This window comes from Temnothorax curvispinosus, unplaced genomic scaffold, assembly GCF_003070985.1.
Source record: "Temnothorax curvispinosus isolate PA1 unplaced genomic scaffold, ASM307098v1 QBEX01010358.1, whole genome shotgun sequence".
NCBI classification, from domain to species: Eukaryota; Metazoa; Arthropoda; class Insecta; order Hymenoptera; family Formicidae; genus Temnothorax; species Temnothorax curvispinosus.
Window position 1 is genome coordinate 132,598 of NW_020220138.1, and position 26,869 is coordinate 159,466.

The window sequence follows — 26,869 nt, forward strand, 5'->3', positions numbered from 1 at the left end:
CATGGGATATTTTGTCGCGGGATATTTTGTCGCATGGGATATTTTGTCGCGGGATATTTTGTCGCATGGGATATTTTGCCAGGGGATATTTTGCCATGGGATATATTGTCGCGGGATGTTCTGTCGCTGGGATAATAAGACCGGGATATTTTGTCGCGGGATGTTATGTCCGGGATATTTAGACATGTAACCAAATATTGTTCGTTTTCTCTTTGTCAGCAATATTAGAATTTAAAGGAACTATGTACAGATGTTATACGTTAGTATCCCTGAAGAAACTTTTTTCTCATTAAGTGGTTTCGTTATTTCGCTAAAATCTCGAAGCTAACTAAAAACAATGTCCAACAAAATCAAAAGCCGTAAAAATATATCTTTTATTAATTTAATATTTCGACACATTCATCTCTATTTGCACGTGTGAATTACAAGCATAAATGATAATTTCAAAATTCTATTGAAGTAAGTGTATTGAGTGACCAACACCATAAAAGAAAAAAAAGGAATTCACAATAAAATTATTCTATGCAAAATTTCATTTCCGAAAAAATTATATATGAAAATTGGTAGATATATATTTTAGCTAATTATTGGCACTATTTTTTAGAATTAGCACCTATGCAAAAATGTAATGTAGAATGTATCGTGCCTTATTCGCAATTGTAACCGGCAAAAACGTGTTAGGAAAGAATCGATAGGATAGCGGTAAATTCATTTACGCACGATCGAAGACGTAATTTTATTTCCGGGGCTCCGTCTCTGACCTCGTCTCGTCTGAAGTCTCGTTTCACGGCTATCCGAGTTTGATTTACATCCGATCCCTTCCTCGTAGTCGCATTTCGATACGCGGCGGAAGAAACGTAACGCATTGCCTGGACTCGAATCGCCTCCTAATTTTGTGAGCAACCAGGCGCGAGCTAAATTGAAATTTATCTATGAAGCGATCCGAGGCCTCGGCAGTGCCGTCGCAAACGAGCTTATACAAAATGCGCCTTTTTTCGTACGTGCGTTACATCCCTTTAATTTTCGACTCCCGGAAAATTGTATTGCTGCTTAATAATTCTGAAGATACTTTCCATTTTCTTTTGATTTAATACCTTAACGCGGATATTATTTCGTAAAAGATAACGCTGCATTAGTATTACGGTGCGACGATACATTCCTTGCAAAAGTAGATTGGTATCGACATTTGATTTTGCTACACAATTTCAATAAACTGTTGAAATACGTCGAACAATCTATTTCAATCGACTATACTCAGCACTTCGATTGTTTCTTTATAAAGAAAGCTTCCTTGAGAAATCCTAGCTAGTATGGAAGCACACAGGAAGCGTGCCTAGTACATAAGAGTGTGTTTCACTCAAAGAGTGAACACATTTTTATAGATCGTATATGCTACCATAAATAAAGTTGCAAACGATAAATGGGATTTCCTTATTAAGCTGATTAAATTCAATTTTCTTCTCCCACTTTATCATTCTATTCATATATCATTTTGCTAGCGATAAATTTACGTTTTATAATAAAAATGTATTTATAAAAATGTATTTATACTAAATTAACAACTAATCTACATCGTATTAAAATTTATAAAAGCTCCTGCTGGCTCGATTGCCAAGTCCGTATTGACAGTACATACACTGGCAAAATTGTGAACTATATAGCCCGGTTGTACCAGCCACGTCACAATATAACTTTAACCTTAGCTTAACTCACTCTCTCTTCATCTCTTTCTAACTGTCGCTCTTAAAGCGTCGTCTACAATACACAGAGTAAGCGTAAAGTAAGGAGTAAGAGTATAGGCATAAGAGGGCTATTTTCGGTTTAAGAGAGCTGGCGTAAGGGTGTAAGCGAAATAAATTAATTTTATTTCTTACTCCTACTCTTATTCTTACACTTACGCTCGGCCAAGACCCAACAGGCTATACGCTTAATCCTGCCTATACTCTTACTCCTTACTTCAAACTTACTCCACGTATTGTAGACCGGTCCTTAGGCCTAAAAAGCGTGAAAAATGACGTTAAAAATCTAAATTATTCTTACAACGTAAGTTATTTTTCGTTTAGTGCAGTGTTTTTATATTTATAATATTTGTCGTACTGAGACTAAAACATCTGCTGACGGCGATCCATGATTTTTGCTCGGTCATTGCGGCGCGCAAGAGCTTTGGCCCGCAAATCCTGACGAGAACGTTGGTGCCCATCGTTGCGGAATTTTGTCTTGTATAAATTCGCGAAAGAAATTCTCGGTCTTTTGCGCGTTTCGACAGAAGAGGCAGAAGAGAAATAAAGACAAGAGAGGAAACGAAAGTAGAGCAACACCGAATAGAGCAAGACGTGTTCGCTCTTTGACTTTACGCGAGCAAGTAAAAAAATTTCAAACAGAGATGATCTATCGCTCTTATTAGTATTGATCGATACTAGTAGAGTGCGTAAATGCGATACACAAGAGTACTGTATGTATCTTGTAATTCCATTGCTTTAAAGCTAGTATAATTTTAAGGGAACATATATGTATTAACTAACAAAATAATTTTGTCATCTCGCAATATTACTCATTCACGCAGGCATTTATATTATAAATCATACGAAAAATTTTGCACAAGTTACCATACCATTGACCAAGCCTGAAATAATTAACTGTAACAGTAAAGTGATTGCAATTAAATCAATTTTTTAATAATTTACGAGTTTAGCGGAAACTTGGTTTGGAGAGCCAAAGTGTGTTTTTGTACATTCGTATACCGGCGCTTGCCGGTTACATTATTACATCAGCGCACTCACTTTCACCTATTGAGGAATTGCGCGCTTTACGAAAAGTACTTATTTCTAACAAAAACATTATTATTTTAATGTACGTCAAGAATTTTCATGATGCGGGTGCATCGATATCGCCCCGGGAAATTGCATCGTCCCTTTGTATTTGACGATTTGCGACGACATATTGTCGACCAACGAATTTTGCAATGCTGACCTTACGGAAATGACAGCGTGGCTGGACTTTTATTGTTTGACGATGGTGTAACTGCATGTTATTAATTTTATTTCTGCGTCACTGCAGAAGATCCAAACAAAGGACCAAAAAATTTGTAAAAGAAAGCAAACAACAAGTAGAAAATTATATACCTTTACACGAAAATTCCTCCATCACTAAACTAACTGAACCACCATATTGTTATAAATGCCCCTATTGTGGCCAATGTTATCCATCTACTCTTCAAATTCGGAGCTTAAGAGGTCACTTGGCAAACATACGTGTAAAAAAAGTATTTCATTTATGTAAAAAATAGATACTAAGAATCGACGAATGTTAAATGTATGATGTATGAGACATTTTTCTCGCTTCAGTCATCAATTCAATATGGCTGCAATGAGTGAACAAGAGCCTTAATTAAAATTGCTTAATATCAATAAATTATTGTCAATAAAATAATGCAACAATATATATATAATTTGAGTGTACGAATCATGCTTTAATTTCTACGAAATATCTGCTATATTTGAATTTACGATTTGTTGGATAATTGTCTTATTACTAATTGTTTTATCACTAATTATCTTATTACTAGTTTTTCTTATTACTTCAGTAAAATCCACTCTCAAAAAAGCCATGTAAGAAATTTAATACAATAAAAAGCAGCAATGCACAATGCGAATTGTCTGGAAAAAAGCAATAATGCTATCACGGATTAAAATAAATTAACTAAGCTGCAATTATACATTTAATCCTTAAATCGATATGCAACTCTGTATAATAATTATACAGAGTGTTCCAAAAATTTCTCCTAATTGCAAATTTTTAAAATAATTTTAAATATTTCTTTTAAGATTAGAAACTTAGATATCATCTTTTACTATACAACCGTTTAATATTTCATTCTTATAGTTTTCATGATAAAATCGAGGATAAAATTTAATTCAATTTTAAATAAAAATATACATTAAAGTGTATCCTTAAAGTAATCTTAAAATTAAACTGTTGTTATCCACTGGTATGTTTGAAATTTAATTTTATAATCAGTAAAAAAAAATATATTTATTGATAAATTAAGAGTAACTCTTCGTTCCGTTTATAATTTGTAGAAAAGAGCGTGTAATTCTCTTTTTAGAACATCTTGTATAAAGTTTTAATCTCTCCTTACCGAACCTCTCATCTTATGAAGACTACTTCACATCTCGTCTTTAATTAACAGGTGATGCCATTATTACAATCTGACGGACAATCCGCCGCGAGACAGCTGCCGAGATGTGCGTGGGGTATCATTGTTAAATCGTGCGTAACATGCGACGTACTCTGCCTAATGTGTCGGGAAAAAATTCAGTTCATCGCGATAATGACGATGTAAGTAGATCATGATCTGAGATATTGATATTAACGAGCGACACTCATTATTAACGCGCCAGTGACGAAAAAGTATCCCCCGAAGCGTCATCGCAAAACCGTCCGTCGTGCTCCACGGGGATGGATCTGCGTTAATGTACTCGAGTTAACTTCGTGTATGAAGTTCGAGATATTCGGGGTATCGGAGACCACGTAGTGCGACGATTGGACCGACGGCAACGGCGGAACTTCATAATATACAGTGATTTTATACGGAGGTAACGTGATTTTGCGACGAGACGTAATTCGCTTATCATGCAATATCGTGCGACAAAGGGAGAAGCCAGCACCGTCTTCGGCGTAATTGCTCCGGATTGCGATAAAGCGTCAATGAGTCGATAGAAAACCGCCCAGTTCAGCATTTGGAATCATGTGAGATTAATTTGAGTATTCATCTGCAACGTGAACGAGCACACTATCATTCTTCCTTGAGTGGCACATTTATTTAATAAAGCGCCAAAGAACAATAGATTGTCTTTATGAGTGCTACCGTAATCTGCTCTGACGAAGTAGTTCCGTTTAATGTAATATCTAAAAAGATCGTCGGGTATAGGCCTTACACCGATTATCTTGATGGCCCTTCATGCCGCTTTTAATTAGTTTTCTGACCAGTTGTAAATCGTCCAGAGTAACAACTCTGAGTTCGTGTAAACTCTGAATGTTCTTCCATGTTGAGTTCGCGTCGCTTCCTTCGGTACCAAATAATACCACACCCATCCAATCCTGCATACTCCATGCTAGCTTCTGCCGAAGAATTTGCTTGTACAACTTGAAAAACTTTTGGATATGACTGAGCTTGGTCTCTGGTTCTATCTCAAACATCTTCTGTGTAGCATCGACGAGAAACAATGTGGCTTCTCTTACTCCGTACCATTGACTCGCTTGTAAATTGTCTTCCCCATCCGTATTGTAATCTTGTACGAGTGCCATTTCTCTAAAGGGATTGAAACGTCGATGTCACAAAGACTAGAATTCTGCGAATCTCTGACAAATCTACACGAATCTATGACGTTCTTATCTTTATATTTGTCAATGAAAAAAAACCACATTATGTGATAAATATTACTGAAAACAATATGGTTTTTATGTAACAAGTTATTTGGTGATATGTACCATATAAATTGGTAATAATCACTAACCCTTGGAAAAAATACTAAGCCTTGCCATAATTATTTGTTAATATTTACCAACTTATTTGATTAAATTCATTTAACATTAAGTTGAAACTATTTCACTAAAGTAGTTATACAGTAAGGTTTGATGATTGTTACAAAATTTTTTTTCAGTGTAGATATAGTATTAGATAAATTGTCTTAGTTAGTACAGATCTATGATTATCGATACTACGAAATATCCGTCTTTTTAACGTTATTGGCCAAATTATAAGCAATATTAAAGAAAATCTCAAGAGTAGTTTTCCATTGGAAGAAATCTTGAATGGGACGGAAATAGTCTGAATGCCGGAAAAGGCGCATCTACCTTAATAGAAGATAAAATCGTCTTCGCTGAAAACTGCCAATTGCGAAAAGTGGTCAAAATTTGCGATTTACTCCTTCGCAATTTCCTTTCGATTTGCGCGAATCGTATTTTGTCCACTTATCTTCAGGGTTAGTTTTGAGATGCTTGCGATGAATTCAATTTTATCATTTTAGAGATTTTGAGCACACGAATAATGTTCGTTTATTTGTTATTACTATTTAATTTTGACTTACTCGCTAAACACAGGAAAGAAGGATTTGCTACCATACGGACAACATTTTTTGCTGCGAGAGCTAATTAATTTTGAAATAATAGTAAAACCTTTTGCTGCAATAGCAATGTTAAGCAAAACTTTTTGCTATTGCAACAAAAGGTTTTGCTATTATTGCAAAATTAATTAACTCTCGCAGCAAAAAATGTTAGTTGTCCCATATTTAACAAATAAACTTGCTGTTGCAACAAAACTATTTTTTTCCGTAAATAAATCACTATAGTGATTGTAAAATTTGATTGTACGCTTTTTTAACGTTTAACATATTTATTTTAATATAGGTACGTAATACAGAAGTGATTATTAACAATAAACACTTTAGATCATAATTTATTAACTAAAAATCTTTTTATATATATTAATTTTATTGGTGAAAGAAGAAAGTTATACATATAAAAAGATTATGATTTATTATTTTATTCTTATACGAAGATTTTTAATAAGATATAGAAAAATAAGAGAATATTCTCCTAGGATAAGAGAAGAAGATAATACAGATAAATATAATTTCACCGAGTAGTAGCTAGTGCTAGATTTGTATCAAGTTAAGTACTTATGAGGATATACATATGCGAAGTTAATTTAAAAGATAAATGAAGATTTAAGATAAAAATTATACGTCTAATAATTTTAGAAAATACTTTCCCTTCAGAGAAGTTTGATTGAGTGCTAAAATCAGTGGCATTATGTAATTTAGTAGTTAGATATTATAGTATTAAGTTAGTAGATAGTTATAGTATTAAGAAGATAAATTTTATAAAAAAAACTATATGCGAGGAAAAGAGAGAGCAATATAAAAAATGCGTTTACTTGTTTTTTAAACAAATGACATTTTATTCAAATGTTGCCGAGATGTGTAAGTTCTTTTAAAGATTTTTGTTTTGTTCGTCCGAAATTACTTTCAACGTCAACCTTTTTTTCCGTTTTTAACATGTGACATTCGCACGATTGTATCAAGTACAACGGTCCTAATTGTCGAAGTTTTCTATAGAAAGCTTCCGTTTCGTCTCGTTGAAACTCGCTATCGACTCGACGTTCGTTTAGCGCAATACAATTAACCGCATTAATTACAGGCTTTTAATAGTACCTCCCCCGTTCTACGTTCCGCGCGCGCGATGCCCGCTTCTCTTTTATTCGTAATAACTCGGTTACCCCACGCTTTTAGTCCACCTAATTTTCACGCTCGCCCTCTGAAAAGGCCGCGGCATCAAAGGCTATTGCGACTTTCAACTCTGTCTCGCGCGCGCGTTCACGGTACTTTACCCTATTTTTATTAAGAAGCGTCGCGTAAGAATTTCGCTGTAAAGCGAATCGAAACGCAATTCTGATGCATTATATCTCCATCGGACACTAGTCTCTCTAGCCTTTGATTTAACTTAAGTATGATTCAAACGAGAGAATTCTTTCGATCCGGCACTCTCTTGATAAAATCGTATCTCTCTCTTTTTCTCCCACGAAGTGGAAAGAATTATCGAATAATAAGACCGATGAGCGTGTTCCTGCGTCCGATTTTTACGGAGTCCCGTACGACACGGTTGGTATTGCGAGATAAGAGTCGCTTGAGGGCCGAAGAGGCAGAAGCCACGGGGATCTGTACGCACGCATACGCAAAGGGCGGGTTATACATCTACGCCGCTGACGAAGTCGAAGATTGATAGCGCGGGTGAGGGGGAAGGGGAGAAGGAGGGAGTGGGGGTGAGAAGGGAAAAGAGGTGGAGAAGGATAGACGGATGGAGAATTGGTATGAAGGGAAAAGGAGCGTGAGAGAGTCGGGGAAGCAATCAGCATTTTCCTGAAAGCCAACTCCCCGGGGTCCGCGCGCATTATTCTTGGGAAAGACCGCTTCCCACCCGTGCCACTTATAAGCTCCGCTACCTTCCGCCATGACTGACTCCCTTCTGATTCCGCCGTCCGACCCCCTGTCTCCCCTATTCACCATCTTCGCCCTCTCCTCGTTCTCTTATCTTCTTGGTAATTACGACAAAGAATGACCGCAAGACGCGATTCTGTTTGTACTGGGCTTTCGTACCGGCGCGCGATGGGATGTTGAACGTTCCGCGTCTCCGTAACCTGCTGGCTATTCCCATCGGAAACATCCCCCGATCGATCTAACGTCGTATGCCTCCCCATTCCTGCGGAGATTCTCTTTTTTTTTTCTCCGTGACCGCCCGCCGATTTGTCGCCCGTCTTGTTCCCGCCGCGAGTCGCGCGATAGATGTGCTTACTCTTCTGAAACGCGACGGCATATAAAAAAAAAACCATTTTAATCTCTTTTTGTACCAGCTGCAGTTGTCATTCCTCCTGTTGAATATTTACTGGCGGCGAGGAAAACTTCTCTATTCTCATTTTGTTCGCGGAGAAAAGTGTATATCAAAATTGATGTTGCGCATCTATTTTTATGTATCTAACACGACAACGTAATGTATGTATGCTTTATTTCTACCTTCTCTTGTAATGACACAAAATACTCGTAATGTATTATCTAATAAGCTCGACGTAATCATGCGTTATTGTTAGCGCGAGATGCGAATTTCGAATGAAGCGTTTACGCAAAGCCGACAGTATATAGGTGCCGAGATTCTGAAGAGGCGGTTGACAGGCGGTACGAGTCGTTGAAAGGGTATGACGTGGGTGATCGTTTTGCGATTGACAGCACCTCTCGGCAGCGGCGAGGTTGATGAAGTGGTTTTGCGGGGATCTGCCGACTCATCGACGCTCGTTATGTCGACTCGCGTGCGGAGTGCGCGCCCTGGCGTAAGTGTCGTACGCGATACGGCAGATTACGCTATCGTACCGCATACACGAGATCAACTGACCAAAAGTTTTCGTCGTTTGAGCTAATAGAAAAGTCGTGTCCGCCGTCAGCGCACGGGATTTATTGTAAAACGTGACCACTCTGCGTAGCCGGCCGTTTCCGCGTGCGAATCGCACGCGCGCGCGCGGTCGCCGGAATTTTTCACATATAATAAAGAAAACAGAAAATTCCGTCGTTTCGCAGTAACACGCTCCGAAATAGAACTTACTTTCGCGCGAATGGGGAAAACCGACGGAGAAATCGTCACGGAATTTTGATGCGCGAAGCAGCAGTAAAAATTGTTGAACAATTCTTGCGTGTCGCCGCATTTTCTTAATAATTATTATTATATCCGCTCATAATTACCGATGTTAAATTGATCTTGCGGATACAATGACAGAGTTATAGGCAACAACGAGGGTTGGAAGGGAAGCAGTCCTTTAAGTTTCTCTTCGCTGTTCCGCAGACGAAGTTGCGTTCTACGTAGGGTTAGTTCCTACTTTAAGAACCAATTAGTTCTGGTTGCTATATATTGCTGTACTGAATGTACCGCTTTTGCCTCTCGACTCGATTATTCACAGATTCTTTGTGCATCGACCTCCTTTGAGTTAATATGAGGCTATCGTTTGCAATATTCCTTTAACTTTTTATTTGCTATTATTTCTATCATTCAATATTGATTAATAACATTCATATATGCAAGAAAGAAAAATTAATTTTAACATTGATATATTTACATCTCTGTTAAAAATATTATTTTATGAACAATTTTTGAATATGTAACGTACTTCCAAAATTAATGGGCGAAGTAATAGTGTAATAATTTTCGATAAAATTTCTGTGAGAAAAGAGAGTAAACAATAACCGATTAATTACAAATAAGAAAATTCACGAAAATCGATCGACGAAAGGCTTGGAAAGAAGAGAACGAAGACGCGAATAGAGAGATGCAGATAGCTTAAAGGGCAAACTGTTGCTTTAGGTCTCAACAAGTAGGTCAACGACCGAACCACTGGATAGAGATTTGGGTATCTTTAATGTTGTCCGTGGCTATGTGTGCGCGAGGTACACATATTCTCGCATTCAGTCAACCACTCGTTTTTCTCTTCGTATAAACGCGCTTTTCTCTCTGAAAAAATTCTTCGACATCTAGAACTGCGTAGCACGCGTCGCTCCCGTCGCTTCGCAGTCTTAATTAGCAACAATCGAATATTATCGGTAATATAAAATTTTATTTTTAATACTTAACCCTCAGGTACTCGCGTTAACAGTTTTTCGTACGCTACGCGCACATTTACACGTAGACGATCGCGATAATCGTTTATTCCGCTTTTATAGCAAAATGGACTATAATACTGTATCATAATGCCTGATGTCAGACGAGGTCCTCATTCGGATGATAAAAATTTACATGATAAAATTTCTACTCGGGATGTAGCATAAGTTAAGATTTTGTAATCCATTAATAACCCTATTCACTCCAACCATGCCCTTTCGTGTCCCACGAGTTTAAAACAGTCGTTTTTTTTTGTGGAAAAATTATCGTGGGATAAGAAAGTGCATGGTTGGAGGATTAAAGGGGCGGAAAAAACGTTGAAGTGAATAGGGATAATATTAAGTTGACTAAAGTTTCTCATTTATAAATATCTCCATATATTAAGTATATTTTACTATAATATTACAATAATTTTACAATCCATCCATCCTCAGTCCTATTACTCGTGTCCGAGCGTGGTAACTTCTCTTCATATACATGTGTTGCGCACGTAGATTATACACATTGTATATGGAACCTACAGTTTAACGCCGATTTCGAACGGCAATTTTTTAGAGAAGTTTTCATGGCAAGACATACTCTCGGTGGTTTGCCATTGCCTGCCGAGAGGAGAACGAGCGAATAAAATTTTCTAGCTCTACCGGGAATCGAACCCGGGACCTTTGGCTCAGTAGACCAGTGCGCTGTCTACTATGTCCTGTTGACACACTCTCTTTGCATTAATTAGTGTTCGCAGTGTCCAATAGACTACAATGTCCTCTTTTCGAATCTGCGCGAGAAAATCGACAAGTGTAGTTGGTTTAACGAGAACCTGATGGAAAAGTTTTCGAAGGTAAACGCGGTAAAATGTCAACGCAATACGGGACTCGATTGTCCAACTTCGTGAAAGGCCGTTCGGTCGGGATCCATTGACTTCTCGTAATTTCTATTTACCCACTTTGATCCCTGGCAAGAAGAAAATACGACGAAAACTACGTGTTGCGAAACGTGAAATATCACGCGTCGTTTTTAATTAATCTCTCACTGTCTGTTTTATCAATGTTGTAGAACATCAGAGGAAGGATAAAATTTAAGAATGGGAGGTGGAGACTGGAGTGGTTGGTTGCAACGATGCCGGCAATCCCGGAGGCTCGTTCTTGTCATCGTCGCCATCGCACTGCTGCTGGATAACATGCTGCTGACGACCGTAGGTAAGTGGCCTTTTTTTTTTATCAGTCTATAAATATTTCTACTTATTATATCGTACGTTAGTATTAATTAATTCTGACTTCATATTAAAACAATTTTAACATATTATTAATCATTGCTTAATTTATAATTGTCAATTTTCTTTTACTCAGCCAGATATTTGTGCAATATTTTGCATCGATTAACTGCTTTTGGCAACTGTATTAAACTCTTATTAATTTATTTTAAAATATCATGAAAATTAAATTTAAGCTGATCTGGTTCCTTCTGGCAGTCTCCTTTTTCAGATTTTAGAGTTGCCTCTTTAAGCCATAACTTTAAGTTCCAGTAGGTCAAGTATTCAGAATCATTAACTTCATTGCTCTTTCTCAACCGTGGTCTTTTACGTGGTTCGTTATAAGATTAGCGGACTTCAAAAAAAATTAAATCATAATATTCTACTGAAAAGATATCTATTCTACTCCAAATATCTTACTACATAAAGTATAACAAAAGAAAGATACTCTATTGGATATTATTACGATTAATATCGTAAATAAATGTTAAGACAAAAATATGTTAAGACAAAGTATAAGTAAAAACAAAATTGTAGAAGTTTTATTAATTAGACTAATTTAATGCTTAATCTCTTCAGGGACACGTATACATAAGCAACATTTATTTTTTTATTTTTTAATTCTAATATTGCTGACAAAAAACAAGCAATATTCATCATAGTATTTTTAATCTTTTTATTTTCTTCAATTGACGTAGATTTAAATCAAATAAAATTTGAAATCAAAATTTAAATCATTTTCTTCTAACTTTAAAAGTTTGTCTCTGATTAATATATTATTGCACGGTTATTACTGTTTTCCTAATTTTTAATACCCTTACCAATCCCTCTTTAAATTCTATCGGCGGCCACCGCTTTTCTCGGTCCGCAAACTTATGTTTAATTCAAAAAACGTTCGTTTATCGCACTGGACCGGAATGTCGAAAGAACGTATGGACTTTTGTGTATCGCGCCGCCAATCCGGATAAGTGGTCATGCATTTATGCAGCGCGATCCCGTAAGAAATACACGACCTACGAATGTCGTCACACTTGTCGAACAAATCACGGAATCCACTTTCAATCGTTGTAAAAAATTGTTCTTTATTAATTATGTGTCTATGCGCATGTGTCTATGTGCCTATGCTTCATCATTAATTATGTGTTTAGGCTATATATTGTAATTACAGTAACGAATGAAATTCAGTTTTTATTCATACTTCTGAATCCTATTTTAATAAATTTACCTTTAAAAATCTTTGCTTATAAATAAATTTTCAATAGATACTTTTAAAATCATTAAAATTTAGGTTGTTATAATAAGTCCTGAGAAACTATTCGAGACGAGAACGTTGTAACAAAAAAAAACGAAAAAAAAGATGCTTGGAGGTGCTGGGATTTGAACCCAGGACTTTCAGCATGCGAAGCAGACACTCTACCACTGAGTTACACCCCCGATTGATAAGACAGTTTTTAAATGTGTTCTAGACTGTAAACTGCTCTGCCTTTATTCCCTTTTTCTATAAACTTGATATCGCACAAGATGGAGAGACTAGTGTTTTTATTCGTCGTTTAATTTTAATAAATCTCCAAATAATGCGACTTAATCTTATATTATCAAGTATACAGGGTGTCACCTAATTCGCGCCCACTATTTATACAGTAATATTCCTTATCAAAAAATGAGTCAAAAAATCAATTTTTTTCTATAATTTTTAGTAAAGCAGTAATTATTGAGTAAAGTCAATCCACTCGGTGCCGTCCTTTAGCCGGCCGTACGTCGTCAGTGAGCCTGATGGTAGTATGAGTGAGCGCACACTACCAGGCGCGCGGCTCACTGACGTACGCCCAGCTAAAAGACAGTGCTGGTTAAATAGACTTTACTCAATAATAAAAATTTTACATGTATATATTACTATAGATTTCATAGCTTATCGATTTTCCAGATGATCCCCTATTTTTCATTTTGCATAAATATTTTAAAAACATTGCCTTATATGAATTCTTGCAGTTCCAATAATACCGGAATTTCTCTACGATATCAAACATCCTAACGCAACATTAAGCGAGCACCTGGAAGGAAGCGTATCTCATCAAACTACGGTCGTCACCACCACGTCGCCAACGGCAACAACAACGCCAAAATGCACTTGTGCTCCAAACATATCAGTTGCATCTCCATTGGAATTTTTACATGTTACGACTCCTTCTATGAATCTATCAGGTAAATCGTGCTTTGTCGTATTATTTCTTATTGCGGATAAATAACAAAATAATGCTCCGATAAACATTGCAAAGCCTATTAACCAGTTCACTGGTGGACCCGAAATAAACGTTTTGTGCCAAAACTGGTGAGCGAATAATTTTGTATTTTACATGGAAACTAGATGAGTACGTGAACAGCGTCAAAAGTAGTGACAACTTCCAGTGACAACTAATGATGTCTTTTTCATATGATTTGATAGACGACAATAACTACTTATACCACTATATGTGGTCAAGCAAACTAGCCCATATGAAGAGTGTATGAAGTTCGCATCCCTACTTTAAAATTTTTTAGTTCTGATTAGAGTTCTAGCTTTTTTCGAAGAGCATAAGAGTATTTTTATGTTTATAAAAAGAGTTCCGGCGATTAACACTTTGAAAAAGGCAATTGATAATTTAAACAACTTAGCGCCGACTTCAAAAATTGAAAGCAATTCTTAAAAGTATTATCCATTTTGCACCGATTTCAAAAAATTGAAAAAAATTCTTAAAAGTATTATTTTATACTTTTTAAAGTTTTTTTCAAATTTTTTTTTAATTTCTTAAATACTTTTTAGAGTTTTTTTTGTAATTTTTTTTATTTTAAAACGCATTTTTTTATTTTATACTTTTTTAATGCTTCATTAAATTAATACGAATAATTATTATCGCATATTTCTTTACTGTGCCGTATTACTTATATTTTACGTTTCCGTATATTTTATGTACTAAAACCTTCCTGGAAAATTGCTCTAGAGGACAGTGAAAACCGCATTTAAATCCGTCCAGTAGTTTTAGAGAAAATCGTGGACACATACACGCCGAATATAAAACCTCCTTTTTTGAAGTCGGTTAAAAAATAAAATGCTAACTTCACACCCAACTTTAAGACCGAACAGTTCTGAGTAGCTTATTTGATTCCTTTCGAAAAATTCTAAAATTCCTGATAAATAAAAAATTGCAAAACCTTAAAATAGTTTTAAAAAATCATCATCAAAACGCAAATAATATTCACGGTAATAAAAACTTGACAGATGGTTCGTCCTGGCCATCTTTGGAGTTGTACAGCTTGAATATAACATAAGCCATAACATAAAAAGAAGAAGAAATATAAACTTTAAAGGAAACTTATTGAACATATTAGACATGGTCTAAAAAAAAAGCCGTTCGAAATCGGCGTTATAAACTGTAGGTGTCATTTTGACACCATCAGTTTATACAGACCTTATGCAGACCTTCGAAGTCGAATATCTTCTTAAAACTCCCATCAAAACACCTGCAACTCTACCACTAACTAATGGCGATGCGGCCACTAGTTAACAAGATATTCGAAGATGCAACGGAATGAAATTCGACTAAGCCCCGTTTCACACGTATTTGACACTGGACTACTGACGCCGGATATCTTATCGCGAAGTGTATGAATTAATATGAAAGCATTTACAGGTTTGTCCGATAGACGGTTGTAAAAACAAAGAAGATCGATCGGATACCCGGCATCGGTAGTCCGGTATCCGGTGCCGGATACCTACGTGTGAAACGAGTCTAAATCTTTCTGTCCGTAAACGGTACAGGCACGGCACGATTATGTCTAAATCGATCTTAAATCCGAGATATATTCACGGAGAGTTCGTCATACAAGTAATATTGATATAAATCTCGCAGCATCGATATATTCGCGTATAATCGACTAAAGATGCAACGATAAAATTATCGTAAACAATATCAACGAGTAAAACGCATAATTTAATGCATTAAGTACAGACATTCATGGCGTGTTAAAAAGTTAAAGAAAGTTACGAGCAACGTGCGTAACTTTCTTTCATTTAAAAAAGAAATGTATAATTTTATGAAATAATAAAAAGGTCTTTTTCTATGCGGCTAATTCACTGCAAATCCAAGTGTGTTATTTTAACTAAAGCTCTTCTTACACATTTCTTTTCGTTTTGAATAATGAAACTTAACACGGTTCAACACATTAATATGATTAAACATGTTGATTTAACACACAACAAAACATGTAAAACGAGCTTCAGTCAAACGTGTCATTTTTAAACGTATATGCGTGTAGAAATAACACACTTGGATTTACAGTGTCTGATAAAACGGCTTGCAATTACAATTAATTACAAAGTATTCTATACAAACAATCATTAGTCTATATACTCAATATAAATCAAAAATGGTATAGTTACTGTCCCTACACATTAAATATCAAAAGATAAAATTTAACTAATACCTTGAGTTAAATAACATTTTGTTCTTTTTAATTACCATGTGTCGAAATTTATTATTTTAACACAAATAATGTTATTTTAACTCCATTGACTAGTCAAATTAATAATTAAATTAACATTGTTTTAGTTAAATTAACCCTTTAGGGGCCACACATCGATCCCGTTTTTGTTTTGTTTGTTTTTTTTCCCTTTTTTTGTTTTTCTTTTTTTGGTTTTTGGTTTTTGGTTTTTTTTTTTTTTTTTTTTTTTTTTTTTTCTTTTTTTTTTTGTTTTTTTTTTTTTATATATATTTTTTTATGTACATAATTATGTACACATGTCCCTAAAGAATTAATGACATATTGAGTGGCAGAGATGGTCTTATTTCGCGTGGCCCTAATACCAGAAACGAGTTAACGCCGGCGAAACTGGAAACGATCAGTTAGATTACGTGATCGGAGGCATTGTTGGCCGTGTACCAAACCCGCGGCCGACCGACCGATCGCTCGCCGATCCGCGTTAAGTACGCGATCGCGTATACACGTACTCATTCTCTTGAACCTACTACCGGTTATAACGCTGGCCACGGCGGCCTCGGTCCGCGTTGCGAACAGCGGCAAGACTACTACCTTTTGTAAATTGTGGCAGAAAGGAACGCGAAAAAAGTGGCGAATTCGTGTTAGAATCCGAAAATTCAAGTGACCTGAAAACTACGGTGGTGCGAGCACTGTCGTATTGTATCGAAGGAGTCAAGCTGTCTTAAGCCATTGATTCTCTGCACGAGTCTCTTTGGGCCTGAAGTCAGAGTCAGTTACTGGTCTAATGATGCGAATATATAGCCTCTCCCAGTCAAGTCATGCGCCCACCTCCCAGTGGTCTCGCTGGACCGCTGCAATGGGGCTGTTCCGATTCAGTACGGCTCGGTCGCAAGATCTGATGTCGGCTGGCCAGCGCGTTCTGCAGTAACCAAGTGGCGTCAATGGCGATCTGACTGCGCCTCTAAGAGCCTGTAGTGATACGGGCCCAAGTACCGCTGGTGAGTTGTGGAGCCAAGAAAGGGCACGGTTATCTGGAAAGCTCTCGGCTGTCAATCCGTTTGCTCCCCAACACGCAGTAAATATAAAGAAGTTAAGAATAAATCGTCACGCCCGGGTTCTCAGATGGTCCGGGCACTGCACGCACGATGCGAGATTGATGAATCGGTTAGTGCAGAGGCACCCACTGACTGCGTAGATGGCTCCTCGAGAGTAGGCGCTAGTTATCGGGTATAGAAACGATTACACCTCTTGACGCACGAGACTCATGCCACGAGTACCCGTGGCCCCCAATAGCTTTCTTCTTCTTCTTCTTCTTTGTAAATTTTATGGCACCTAATCCTCCTCAAGATCACATAACGGTCAAAAACAAGTCGAATATAATAAATACAGACTCGAAAGATTCAATCCAAACTCGGCGCTGATTGCATCAGCAATCTTCTAAAATTATTCAGAACAAAACACGTCCGAACATGTCCACAGTCTCGACGAGGCTTGCCCCCAGTAGTCGTGTCAAATTAAAATAGAAATAAATAGTAATTAGTTATTTCGTGAATGGATATCCATATGTGTCAAACGCAGTGCACGGGTACTGCGTTTCAAGCATGCCCGGCGCCGGGGATCGACTCGTAACGGTGGCGGGATTCGCGTCCGCTTCTCCCACGTTGCAAGGCCGGCCAACTTCGACTCCCCGGCTAAAATAAAAGATAATCGCATGCTTTAATAAGCTTGGAACCCTTAAGAAGGGGGGGGGTCGTTTGGCAGATTCGATTCGGAGTCGTATGTCAATGAGACTCCTTCGTCGGGACTGGAATACGATTGGGCCTGATGATCAATCGAATGATGCTTTCGCTTGAACCGTGACTGACCCATCTCACAAAAACCCTTTACAAATGGATTGTTATTGATCTTCAACTTCGCGATGTTCTCGTTTTGGTATGCCGTCACCGCGATAAATTCCGTCTCCTTGAAAGCAAACAACGCGGTTGAATGAGTAAAGAGCTCGTTGTAGTTCTTCACATCGAAGCAACGGACTATCCAGATCCTAGGAACGTATTTGTGCATCGATGTTAATACCACGTTATTATTGAGGTCGTTGATGTTGTACGTGAGCTTCAATTTATTGAAGCTGATTGTCCATCCAGCGGCTTCCCGTTGCCGGACTCTCGGGATGCTTATAAATCCTATAGCCAAAGGGCTGCTGCGGCTCTGCCGGCCCCACGAAACTCCAGCCACGGGTATATTGCTGTTCTCGCCCCCGTTCTGGTATCCACAGTACTTGCGGCAGCGATAGGAAGCCGGTGCTATCTTCATGAAGACATAATAATTCTCACGTTTCTCTAAATCATTTACGTTTATTTGAACGGACGGAAACATGCGCATCAGCGCATCAGTGCGTAGCATCAGTGCGTTGTTTAAATCCTGAAGAAACATCTCCGATGAGATCGACGTTTCTTCTCCGATACCGTCAGTGTAAGATATAAAGCAAATACGAAAATGATCAGAACAAACGTATGTGTTTATGAACCTCTTGTCCTTTCTGCCGCAATTTATAAAAAGTAATATATAAGGTAACAACGTTCACATGATAATTTTTAATGCCATAATCTACTAAGCCAGTTAAAATAAATATTAACTCATTACGCGTTGTTAATCTATTTGTCGTAACTTTCTCTTTTTTAACCCTTTAGGGGCCACACATCGATCCCGTTAAAAGTGTTATAATCTATAAGGTAGTCTTAAAAAACGTCCCTTTTGAAAAATTTTTTTTTTCTTTTCCTTTTTTTTTTTTTACATAATTATGTACGCAGGCCCCTAAAGAATTAAAAATGTTCAGATACTGTCTGTTCCTTTTCCTGGTAATCTCAGTAGAGACATCCTGCACTTCTTCAAGCTTCTCACATATTATACATATTTGTCTTTCCGCTGAATCTCGATCAGTCAAACTCAAGATATTAAGATTCTCTAATGATTCGATAATATTCCAACAACGTTCAGACGAAGAAATTATTAAATTAATGTGTGTACAAATGGCAACAACTGGCTTCTTTTATGTACAGTTTACATTAGTGATATATATTAGCAATATTTAGACCCTGATAAAAATATGTGCACGGAAAGAACGGTTTTGCTGAAGCATCTAAAAATTTAGCTAAATATACAGATCAGAAAATAATTTTGTTACACCATTAAAATAATTATAGTAAGTCGCTGAAATAACGATTCTGTAAAAAAAATTTGACATTTTAGCGATCAGTTTAAGTTCTACATAATTATTTTGATCAACCAACAAAATTATATTCCAACAATATTATTTTCAGATCTGTATCTTGCTAAATTCTTAAATACTACGGATACAAAATTCGGTTTTGTGAAGCGCAAACGAAAGCAGAGACTTGCAGAGTTTCTTATTCACGCATCATGGAAATCCACGCCCTTAATCTACACATACGGAAAGAACAGTTTTCTGTTTAAAAATAATTTTGTTGCATCATTAAAATAATTATAGTAAGTCGCTGAAGTATGATGTAATCAGTTTGATTATTTTACATAATTATTTTGATGATGCAACAAAATTATTTTCAGATCTGTATCTAGCTAAATTTTTTGATACTTCAGCAAAACCGTTCTTTCCGTGCACTATTTTCTGTACACTCTTTACAAATATAGAAAGAGGATATCGAAAAATAAAAATACGTTAAGTCATTACAATGTTAAATTTACGTAAAAATCCATGTACACGGTGAATCTCGAGATTTTTCTCTTTTTCTCTCTCTCTCTCTGCGGTAACGAAAACTCACGTTTTCACGCCAAATCGCGTGTTACGATATCGTATTAAAACTTATAATAAACGACTGTTTCGGCCGAACTTCAACCGATGACATAATGTGCGCCTTTAAATATCAAAATAAAAATACATAATTATACTCAATGTATACAAAATAGAAAACAATAGACGTTTAGCTTGTACACGTAAGTGAATCTCGCGTATCATTAATGTATGTGTTATAAATGTGTGCCAATGTCTTGGCGCCTTTTTTTGCCTTTTTGAAAATTACATTTACGTGGTATCATTAACAAAACTATATTTTTACAAGCTTAGACTATTCAGTATATCCGCTGTAATCTACTTTTCATTAAAAAGTACTCTTTTGTGAACTATTCATCATCATATACTGTAGATATCAATAGATTCTAGATTTAGTAAAAACAAAAGATAAATGCTATCATTTATCAAAACTCATTTAACCGATAAGCTTAAAGATGCAATTAATTATATGGATTTAATTTTAATTGTCGTATACAAATCATCGAATTCTTTAATAAAAATTCAAACAAATTTATATTTTGTATTAGACATTTAATCATGATGCCTCTAATACAATATCTAAATTTGTAGAATATAAAGTTTATCTTTATTTTGCATATAATAGAAAAAAATATTTATTAATTATTTCTCGTGTGGAGAAAAATTATTTAATTTTCAGATCCAATTAAGGTATAAAGGTACTAATACCCGGGCACTTAAGACTAGGTAAATGTACCAATATGCCTGAACACGTATCTATGTCTGGATACCTTTAAAAAAATATAAATTTATGGAAATAAACGTTTGGATACTATAACTAAAGTTTCAAATTACAAAAAAAGAAATTTTTATCTTCGATTTTAATTCGCGTTATACTTATAAATAATAAAGGTGTCCAGATATAAGTACATGTCCGGGTATTGGTACTTTTAACTTAATTTCTAAATGTTGAGCAAAACATAATATATTAACTTCTTAATGGTTAGTTAAGATATTCGACTTCGAGGATGTAACGCGTAAAATTCCACTAAGTCCGCATAAAAATTATTTTAAAAGTTCTAGACGTTCTGATAAGAATTCCATTTTTTAGTAGAACTCTAAGAATTTTGAAAGGAATATCTATGATCGAAAACGATCCAGTTAATTCTGGCTCAAAATCAGATTTTCATTTTTTTTTGTTTTTTGAAAAAATCAAATATTTTTATCAGGAACTCTAGTCGTCAAAATTTTTCAGATGAGCTACTGAGAACTATTCGGTCTTAAAGTTGAGTGTGAAGTTAGCAATTAAATAAAATAAAAAATAATGAAAAAATTGGAAATATTATTTGGTGAAAATTAAGAATATTATTGTAATGACTGTTGCTTTTCCTTTGTTAGCAATATTAAAATTTTAAAAAGAATTAAACTTATATGTGCCCTTGAAGAAGTTAGAGCATGTTAAACTTAAACAATCTAGAAAATAATATCACATTTTAGAAAGGGATAGGAACACTTTTAGAGACGAAGAAGAGAAAACCAAAGACCTTCTTGATCAGTTACAAAATCTTTCGATACGCTCAATAGGACAAACGCTTCACTGATTTATTTTCCATTTTTAGAAATTACCGCAGCCAATCTCACATCGCCAGACACGAAGGAAAAAGAGCAGAGACATCGAGAATTACTAGAAGAGACCGTAGCAGTAGGAATGATGTTCGCTTCCAAAGCTTTTGTTCAATTGTTGGCTAACCCGATAGTTGGGCCATTGACCCACAAGTAAGTTTTGCACTTATCCAAAAATAAGACTATCTTTTGTTCGGAACATATTAAATATTAGATTAATACGAGAGAGGTTTGTTATGCTTCTGTTTCATCAAACCGAGAACAAAACGCTTTAAAAACAATTTTTATCCATCAAGATATATATAGTCACTATTAATACAAAAAAATTTTCCAATCTCTTTTTAAAACAATCTCTTTCTCTCTTTTTACCTCTCTATCAGATCAATAATTTTAAAATATTATTTATAATAAAAATAACGTGTTAAAATAGAATTTAATCAGAAAATGGGAAATCTTTCTCCTTAATCTAATGTCAATAAAGTACCGATGTAACAAGAAAAAATATTGCAAAACGTGATAACATTTAGTCTGCGTTTCGTTTATTCACATTGGGAGCTATTGGAAAAATAAAAAATCTTATAATACATGTTACGTGTATTATATATTTTATTTTTCCAATAGCTCCCAATGGGAACAAACGAACGCAAGCTTAGGTTGAATTTTTAAATCTGTTATTTGTTTTTAGAATCGGATACAGCATACCTATGTTTACCGGATTCATTATCATGTTCCTATCTACGCTGATTTTTGCTTTCGGACGAAGCTACGGTATACTTTTCCTAGCGCGAGCTCTTCAGGGTATCGGTTCATCGTGCTCTAGTGTTTCTGGTAAAAGCTTGTCTCTATTAACCCGCATTAACTTGGTGTTCACAAATGGCAATCTTATGAAATAACATAGAAAGAGTTTCCACACTCGTCAAGGCTATTTTCTCCCATTTCTACATAAGCATCGGTGGTTCAGTGGTAGAATGCTCGCCTGCCACGCGGGCGGCCCGGGTTCGATTCCCGGCCGATGCAAGAAAATATATTTTGCTCTAGCGTTTCTAGTTTCGGCAAAATTTTTCAAAAAAAAAAAAACGCACAAAAGGTTCTAATTTTTTTTTATTAAGCATTTAAATCTCGTTGCATAAAAAATTAAAATTAAAGTTGCAATGACAGTACAACTTAATTGAATTACGTAAATAAATTAACAAAATAAAATTCAAAAAAAATCGCACAAAAGGTTCTAATTTTTTTTTATCAAGCATTTAAATCTCGTTGCATAAAAAATTAAAATTAAAGTTGCAATGACAGTGCAACTGAATTGAGTTACGTAAATAATTAACAAAATAAAATTCAAAAAGATTGCATCGGCCGGGAATCGAACCCGGGCCGCCCGCGTGGCAGGCGAGCATTCTACCACTGAACCACCGATGCTGTTGCGACGTAGGAGCTCTTTCTCCAATGACGTAGTACGTGATTGTAATACTTTCCCATATACGATTCTCCGACAGGTATGGGTATGTTAGCGGAGAGATATCAGGACGACAAAGAACGCGGTAACGCGATGGGTATCGCGCTGGGCGGTCTGGCCCTTGGCGTCCTTATTGGCCCTCCATTCGGCGGAGTAATGTACGAATTTGTAGGAAAATCCGCCCCGTTTTTAATCCTTTCTGCGTTAGCCCTTGGCGATGGACGTGAGTATAAATGTGTAATAAAAACCACTTATCACGCGTAATTGACAAATTATGCTTAATTTATATTTTTATTTACAGTTTAGAAATATTTTCTGATATGCGTGATATTATACCCCACATTCGCTTATAATTTTATATTATCGCATTCAAAAATAAAAATTTCTCTTAATGCTCATGTTTCATAATAATTAATAATTTTTTGAAAAACTCTCAAGTATTGCAGCTTTTGATGCTTCAACCGTCGGTTGTGTACACGGAAGCGGAACCACCGTCGTTGAAGTCCCTTATCACCGATCCTTACATCATTTTAGCAGCTGGTACGGGAAATCTATATAGTTATATAAAATACCACGTTTCACGCTTCAAGTAAAAGATATGGGGGTACCATATATAAGGGTTACCGGTATTCCAGGGGCGATAACGTTCGCAAATATGGGCATCGCTATGCTGGAACCGAGCCTACCTATCTGGATGATGGATACGATGGGCGCAAGCCGCTGGAAACAAGGGGCGACGTTTTTACCGGCGAGCATCAGTTACTTGATCGGGACGAATCTTTTCGGGCCGCTCGGGCACAAAATGGGCAGGTCAGTCTGGCCGGGTATCTTGCCTCAAATACAAAAATATTCTAATAATGGCGTCCGAATAGCTCAGAGCATCACTCATCAGACTGACTTTTAATCTGAGGGTCCAGGGCTCGAGTCTCTGTTCGGGCGAAAATATCTTTTGCAAGACGGCCTAACGTTTTTATCTCAATATGCGCTTGTTACAGATGGCTAGCTTCCCTGATAGGACTCGTCGTCATTGGTATCTGCTTGATGTGTGTAAGTATGCTTACATTCTTACCACCGAGAAAGCGAAACAACTGCCATTTAACGTCACTTGTGTCTACGTTATATGACATAAAACGACGGAATTTCGTCGACGACTCGATTGAAATTACATGTGAATCGTAATGCAATAATACAGTGATAAAAATATTTATATATTTAAATGACTTACAAATGTATACATTTGTAAGTCATTCAAATTGAAAGATTTGTTAAAGACTCGAGAATCAGTAACCACGTTAATTGGACCGCGTTAAAATAAGCTTGTGTAATTAAAGCTCTTAAAATATTTCACTACATCAGAAAATGTATGAAAATTGGTTGGAAAACCGTAGTCTAGCATATTTGTTCACGCTTATACATATATAGCAATTCCGAATATATGAGTTATATTGTCACATACTTTTTGCGAATGACATAAAATAAACTACAATAAATAATTTTGACCTCCTGGTCGAACTGGCCAGACTACTTCACTATCAGATCAAGAATTTTTATTTTAACTTCATAAAATGGAAAGTTAAACTCGATGATGAGAAACCTAAGTATATAGCTACCTCTGTAGTGATAAAGTTTCATTATTTTATAAAATTAGTAAACAATTACTGATAACAAATCAATTCCTAATCTAATTTATTTTCATTTGTTTCGCAGATTCCGTTAGCAAGAAGTATCGATCACTTGATCGTACCGAACGCGGGATTGGGATTCGCGATCGGAATGGTGGACAGTTCAATGATGCCCGAGCTGGGATATCTGGTTGACATAAGGCATAGCGCTGTTTATGGAAGCGTTTACGCCATCGGCGATGTGGCGTTCTGCCTCGGCTTTGCTATAGGTATACATGTACATGACTAACTTCCGCGTATGTCTCTCACATTTTACTTTCTTTTACATGAGCAAACGCTCACTAATAAAAATTATCAAAAATTATAAAAAATCCGATAATTTGAGATAAAACGCCGAATTGGTACGTTTAATCTAGCGTTATGTGATAAGAATATATCAACAAAGTTCAAACCTTCAAACAACACGCAGTGATTAAATTTTTAAGTGCTGAAAACGTAACTGAAATTTATCGCCGTTTAAAGGTATGATAAAAAGACTGTTCACGGAATTAAAAGTAAAACTGAAGTATGCAGTGCCAGTTTGTTACACCCCCATATTATATTTAAAACTGCATTATGAGAAAAATAAAAAAGAGAAAAATATAAATAGTTTTTGAACCTCCTCGGTGACAATCGGCACGGCACTATTCCGTATATAAAGTGATTTTGACATATCCATGATTTTTGCTTTTAATTAGACATTACACAATCGCGAAATTCGCAGTGACGAAAAGGAGAGCTTTACGCGCGACGGCATTACCGCAGCTTCGAATTCGGCTTCGCGAAAGTCTTACCAAAAGTCTTTTTCAAGAGTTTTAAAGTCAACAAGTGTGAACTATGGCGGATTATGACGAGAATAAATGCCCAATCTGTTTAGAACCGTGGACCAACATGGGCGAACACAGTCTGTGTTCCTTACGTTGTGGGCATCTGTTCGGAAAGAAGTGCATTGTGAAATGGCTACGCGACTCATCGAATTATTGCCTACAGTGCAATAATTCAACATGTAAAATGATCTAATATTATCAATAACATATTCACTATTGTTTAAACTAATACAATCAGCAAAAAAAATTCGTGTAAATTTTAGTCTTAATTGCTTTTAAAAAATTCGTTTCTAGCAAATTTTATATAGAAAAATCCATAAATGTATGAAGTATGGGTTTTTACGTTTTTAATTGCCTAAGCAGATCATGTTTTTATCAGCATTCTACCACTGAACCACCGATGCTCCTGAGAAACAGTGCTCTTATTTGACTAATAAGGCCGTTGGTATCGCTTAGAGATGTTACACATCTCATATAGTAGGATAAAACTGTAAAATATAATAAATATATGAGATAAAGATTTGTTCTATAAGCAATAAAATATTCTTTATTTCCGCAGGTCCAGCGTTGAGCGGAACTTTGGTCAACAGCATTGGTTTCGAATGGATGCTTTTCGGCATAGCTTTGTTAAACTTCGCTTACGCACCTCTCATGTATTTCCTAAGGGCGCCGCCAACCAAGGAAGAGAAAAAGGTAAAATTATGTACTAGACTTCTTTTTTTTAATTAAATTTTCTTTAAAGAACTTCTCGCTAATTCTGAGTCGTGTCCAATTGCAGTCGTTAATAATTGGCGAGAAATCGTCCGTGCGTTATGTCACCTACCAGAACGAGGAAGAGGACCAGTGAAACAATAATTCTAAGCATTTTCGATATGATCAGTTATTTCACTCAAGACACATATTTTCTTTTCTTTCTTTTCCATAATTTATAATGTATCATTAAAAAGTAGAGATTGCCTTTGTATTATTACGTTTGAATTTTTATGTGTACCTTAATTTCCGTAATAATTTTCACCGACTGACAAGACAATAACATTTTCTTCCTCCTTAGTTTCACGCTTTCTACTTAGTACTGTCAAAATATTCATGTTCTCTTGTTTTAATAAAAAAATAGGAAGATACAAATATCGACAATAAAAGCACAACTGTTGACATGCACTTGATAAAACATTTGGCAAACTAACGTTTAAATGTAAAAATTATTAGTAACCAAGTGAAGTTTTCCTAATAGACAGTCGACAATTTTGAAAAGAAAGAAACGAACGATCGTTCAAGATAGAAGTCGCACAACACACACTTGGTATCTATAAAAGTATTAAATGTCTAAGAGAACTCGGGAGATCTCGCATTCTCGCATATTTATGAATAGAAGTAGCGTTACGAGAGTGAACACGTTGTGAAATGTCTTTCTGTATATTCTGCATCATCGATATTATTGTTACACACATATCGTATGTAACAGACGAGTAACGGTAGACTAAAGCCTAAAGCAACGCAAAAGTCGCGGAGGAAAAAAAAACAAAAAAATAGCTCGTTATACCGTAGCATGATAGCAAGAGATATACAGGGTGTCCGTAAATCGTGGGGACTTTTCTCGTATTTAGA

The 26,869-nt window shown here is 36.0% G+C and overlaps 1 protein-coding gene and 3 non-coding genes across 5 annotated transcripts in view; 2 read left to right on the forward strand and 2 right to left on the reverse strand.

Moving 5' to 3' along the window:
* The window catches only part of LOC112460158 (synaptic vesicular amine transporter), a 30,475-nt gene extending 3,641 nt beyond the window's left edge, over window positions 1–26,834 (forward strand). The window contains exons 2-13 of one of the 2 annotated variants that reach the window (XM_025024718.1): window positions 4,190–4,338; window positions 11,245–11,387; window positions 13,430–13,642; window positions 21,320–21,476; window positions 22,009–22,151; window positions 22,817–22,999; window positions 23,215–23,316; window positions 23,412–23,586; window positions 23,772–23,823; window positions 24,484–24,667; window positions 25,824–25,957; window positions 26,043–26,834. In XM_025024718.1, the coding sequence (XP_024880486.1) occupies window positions 11,273–11,387; window positions 13,430–13,642; window positions 21,320–21,476; window positions 22,009–22,151; window positions 22,817–22,999; window positions 23,215–23,316; window positions 23,412–23,586; window positions 23,772–23,823; window positions 24,484–24,667; window positions 25,824–25,957; window positions 26,043–26,111 (1,527 nt within the window). In that variant the 5' untranslated portion in view covers window positions 4,190–4,338; window positions 11,245–11,272 and the 3' untranslated portion in view covers window positions 26,112–26,834. The remainder of the gene's footprint in view (window positions 1–4,189; window positions 4,339–11,244; window positions 11,388–13,429; window positions 13,643–21,319; window positions 21,477–22,008; window positions 22,152–22,816; window positions 23,000–23,214; window positions 23,317–23,411; window positions 23,587–23,771; window positions 23,824–24,483; window positions 24,668–25,823; window positions 25,958–26,042) is intronic. The other variant, XM_025024717.1, reaches the window with a different exon arrangement.
* Window positions 12,803–12,874, reverse strand: Trnaa-cgc. The gene has a single exon. It is a non-coding gene; the product is annotated as a tRNA-Ala (tRNA).
* Window positions 22,270–22,340, forward strand: Trnag-gcc. Its single transcript has one exon. It is a non-coding gene; the product is annotated as a tRNA-Gly (tRNA).
* Window positions 22,669–22,739, reverse strand: Trnag-gcc. Its single transcript has one exon. It is a non-coding gene; the product is annotated as a tRNA-Gly (tRNA).
* Window positions 26,835–26,869: the final 35 nt, after the last annotated feature.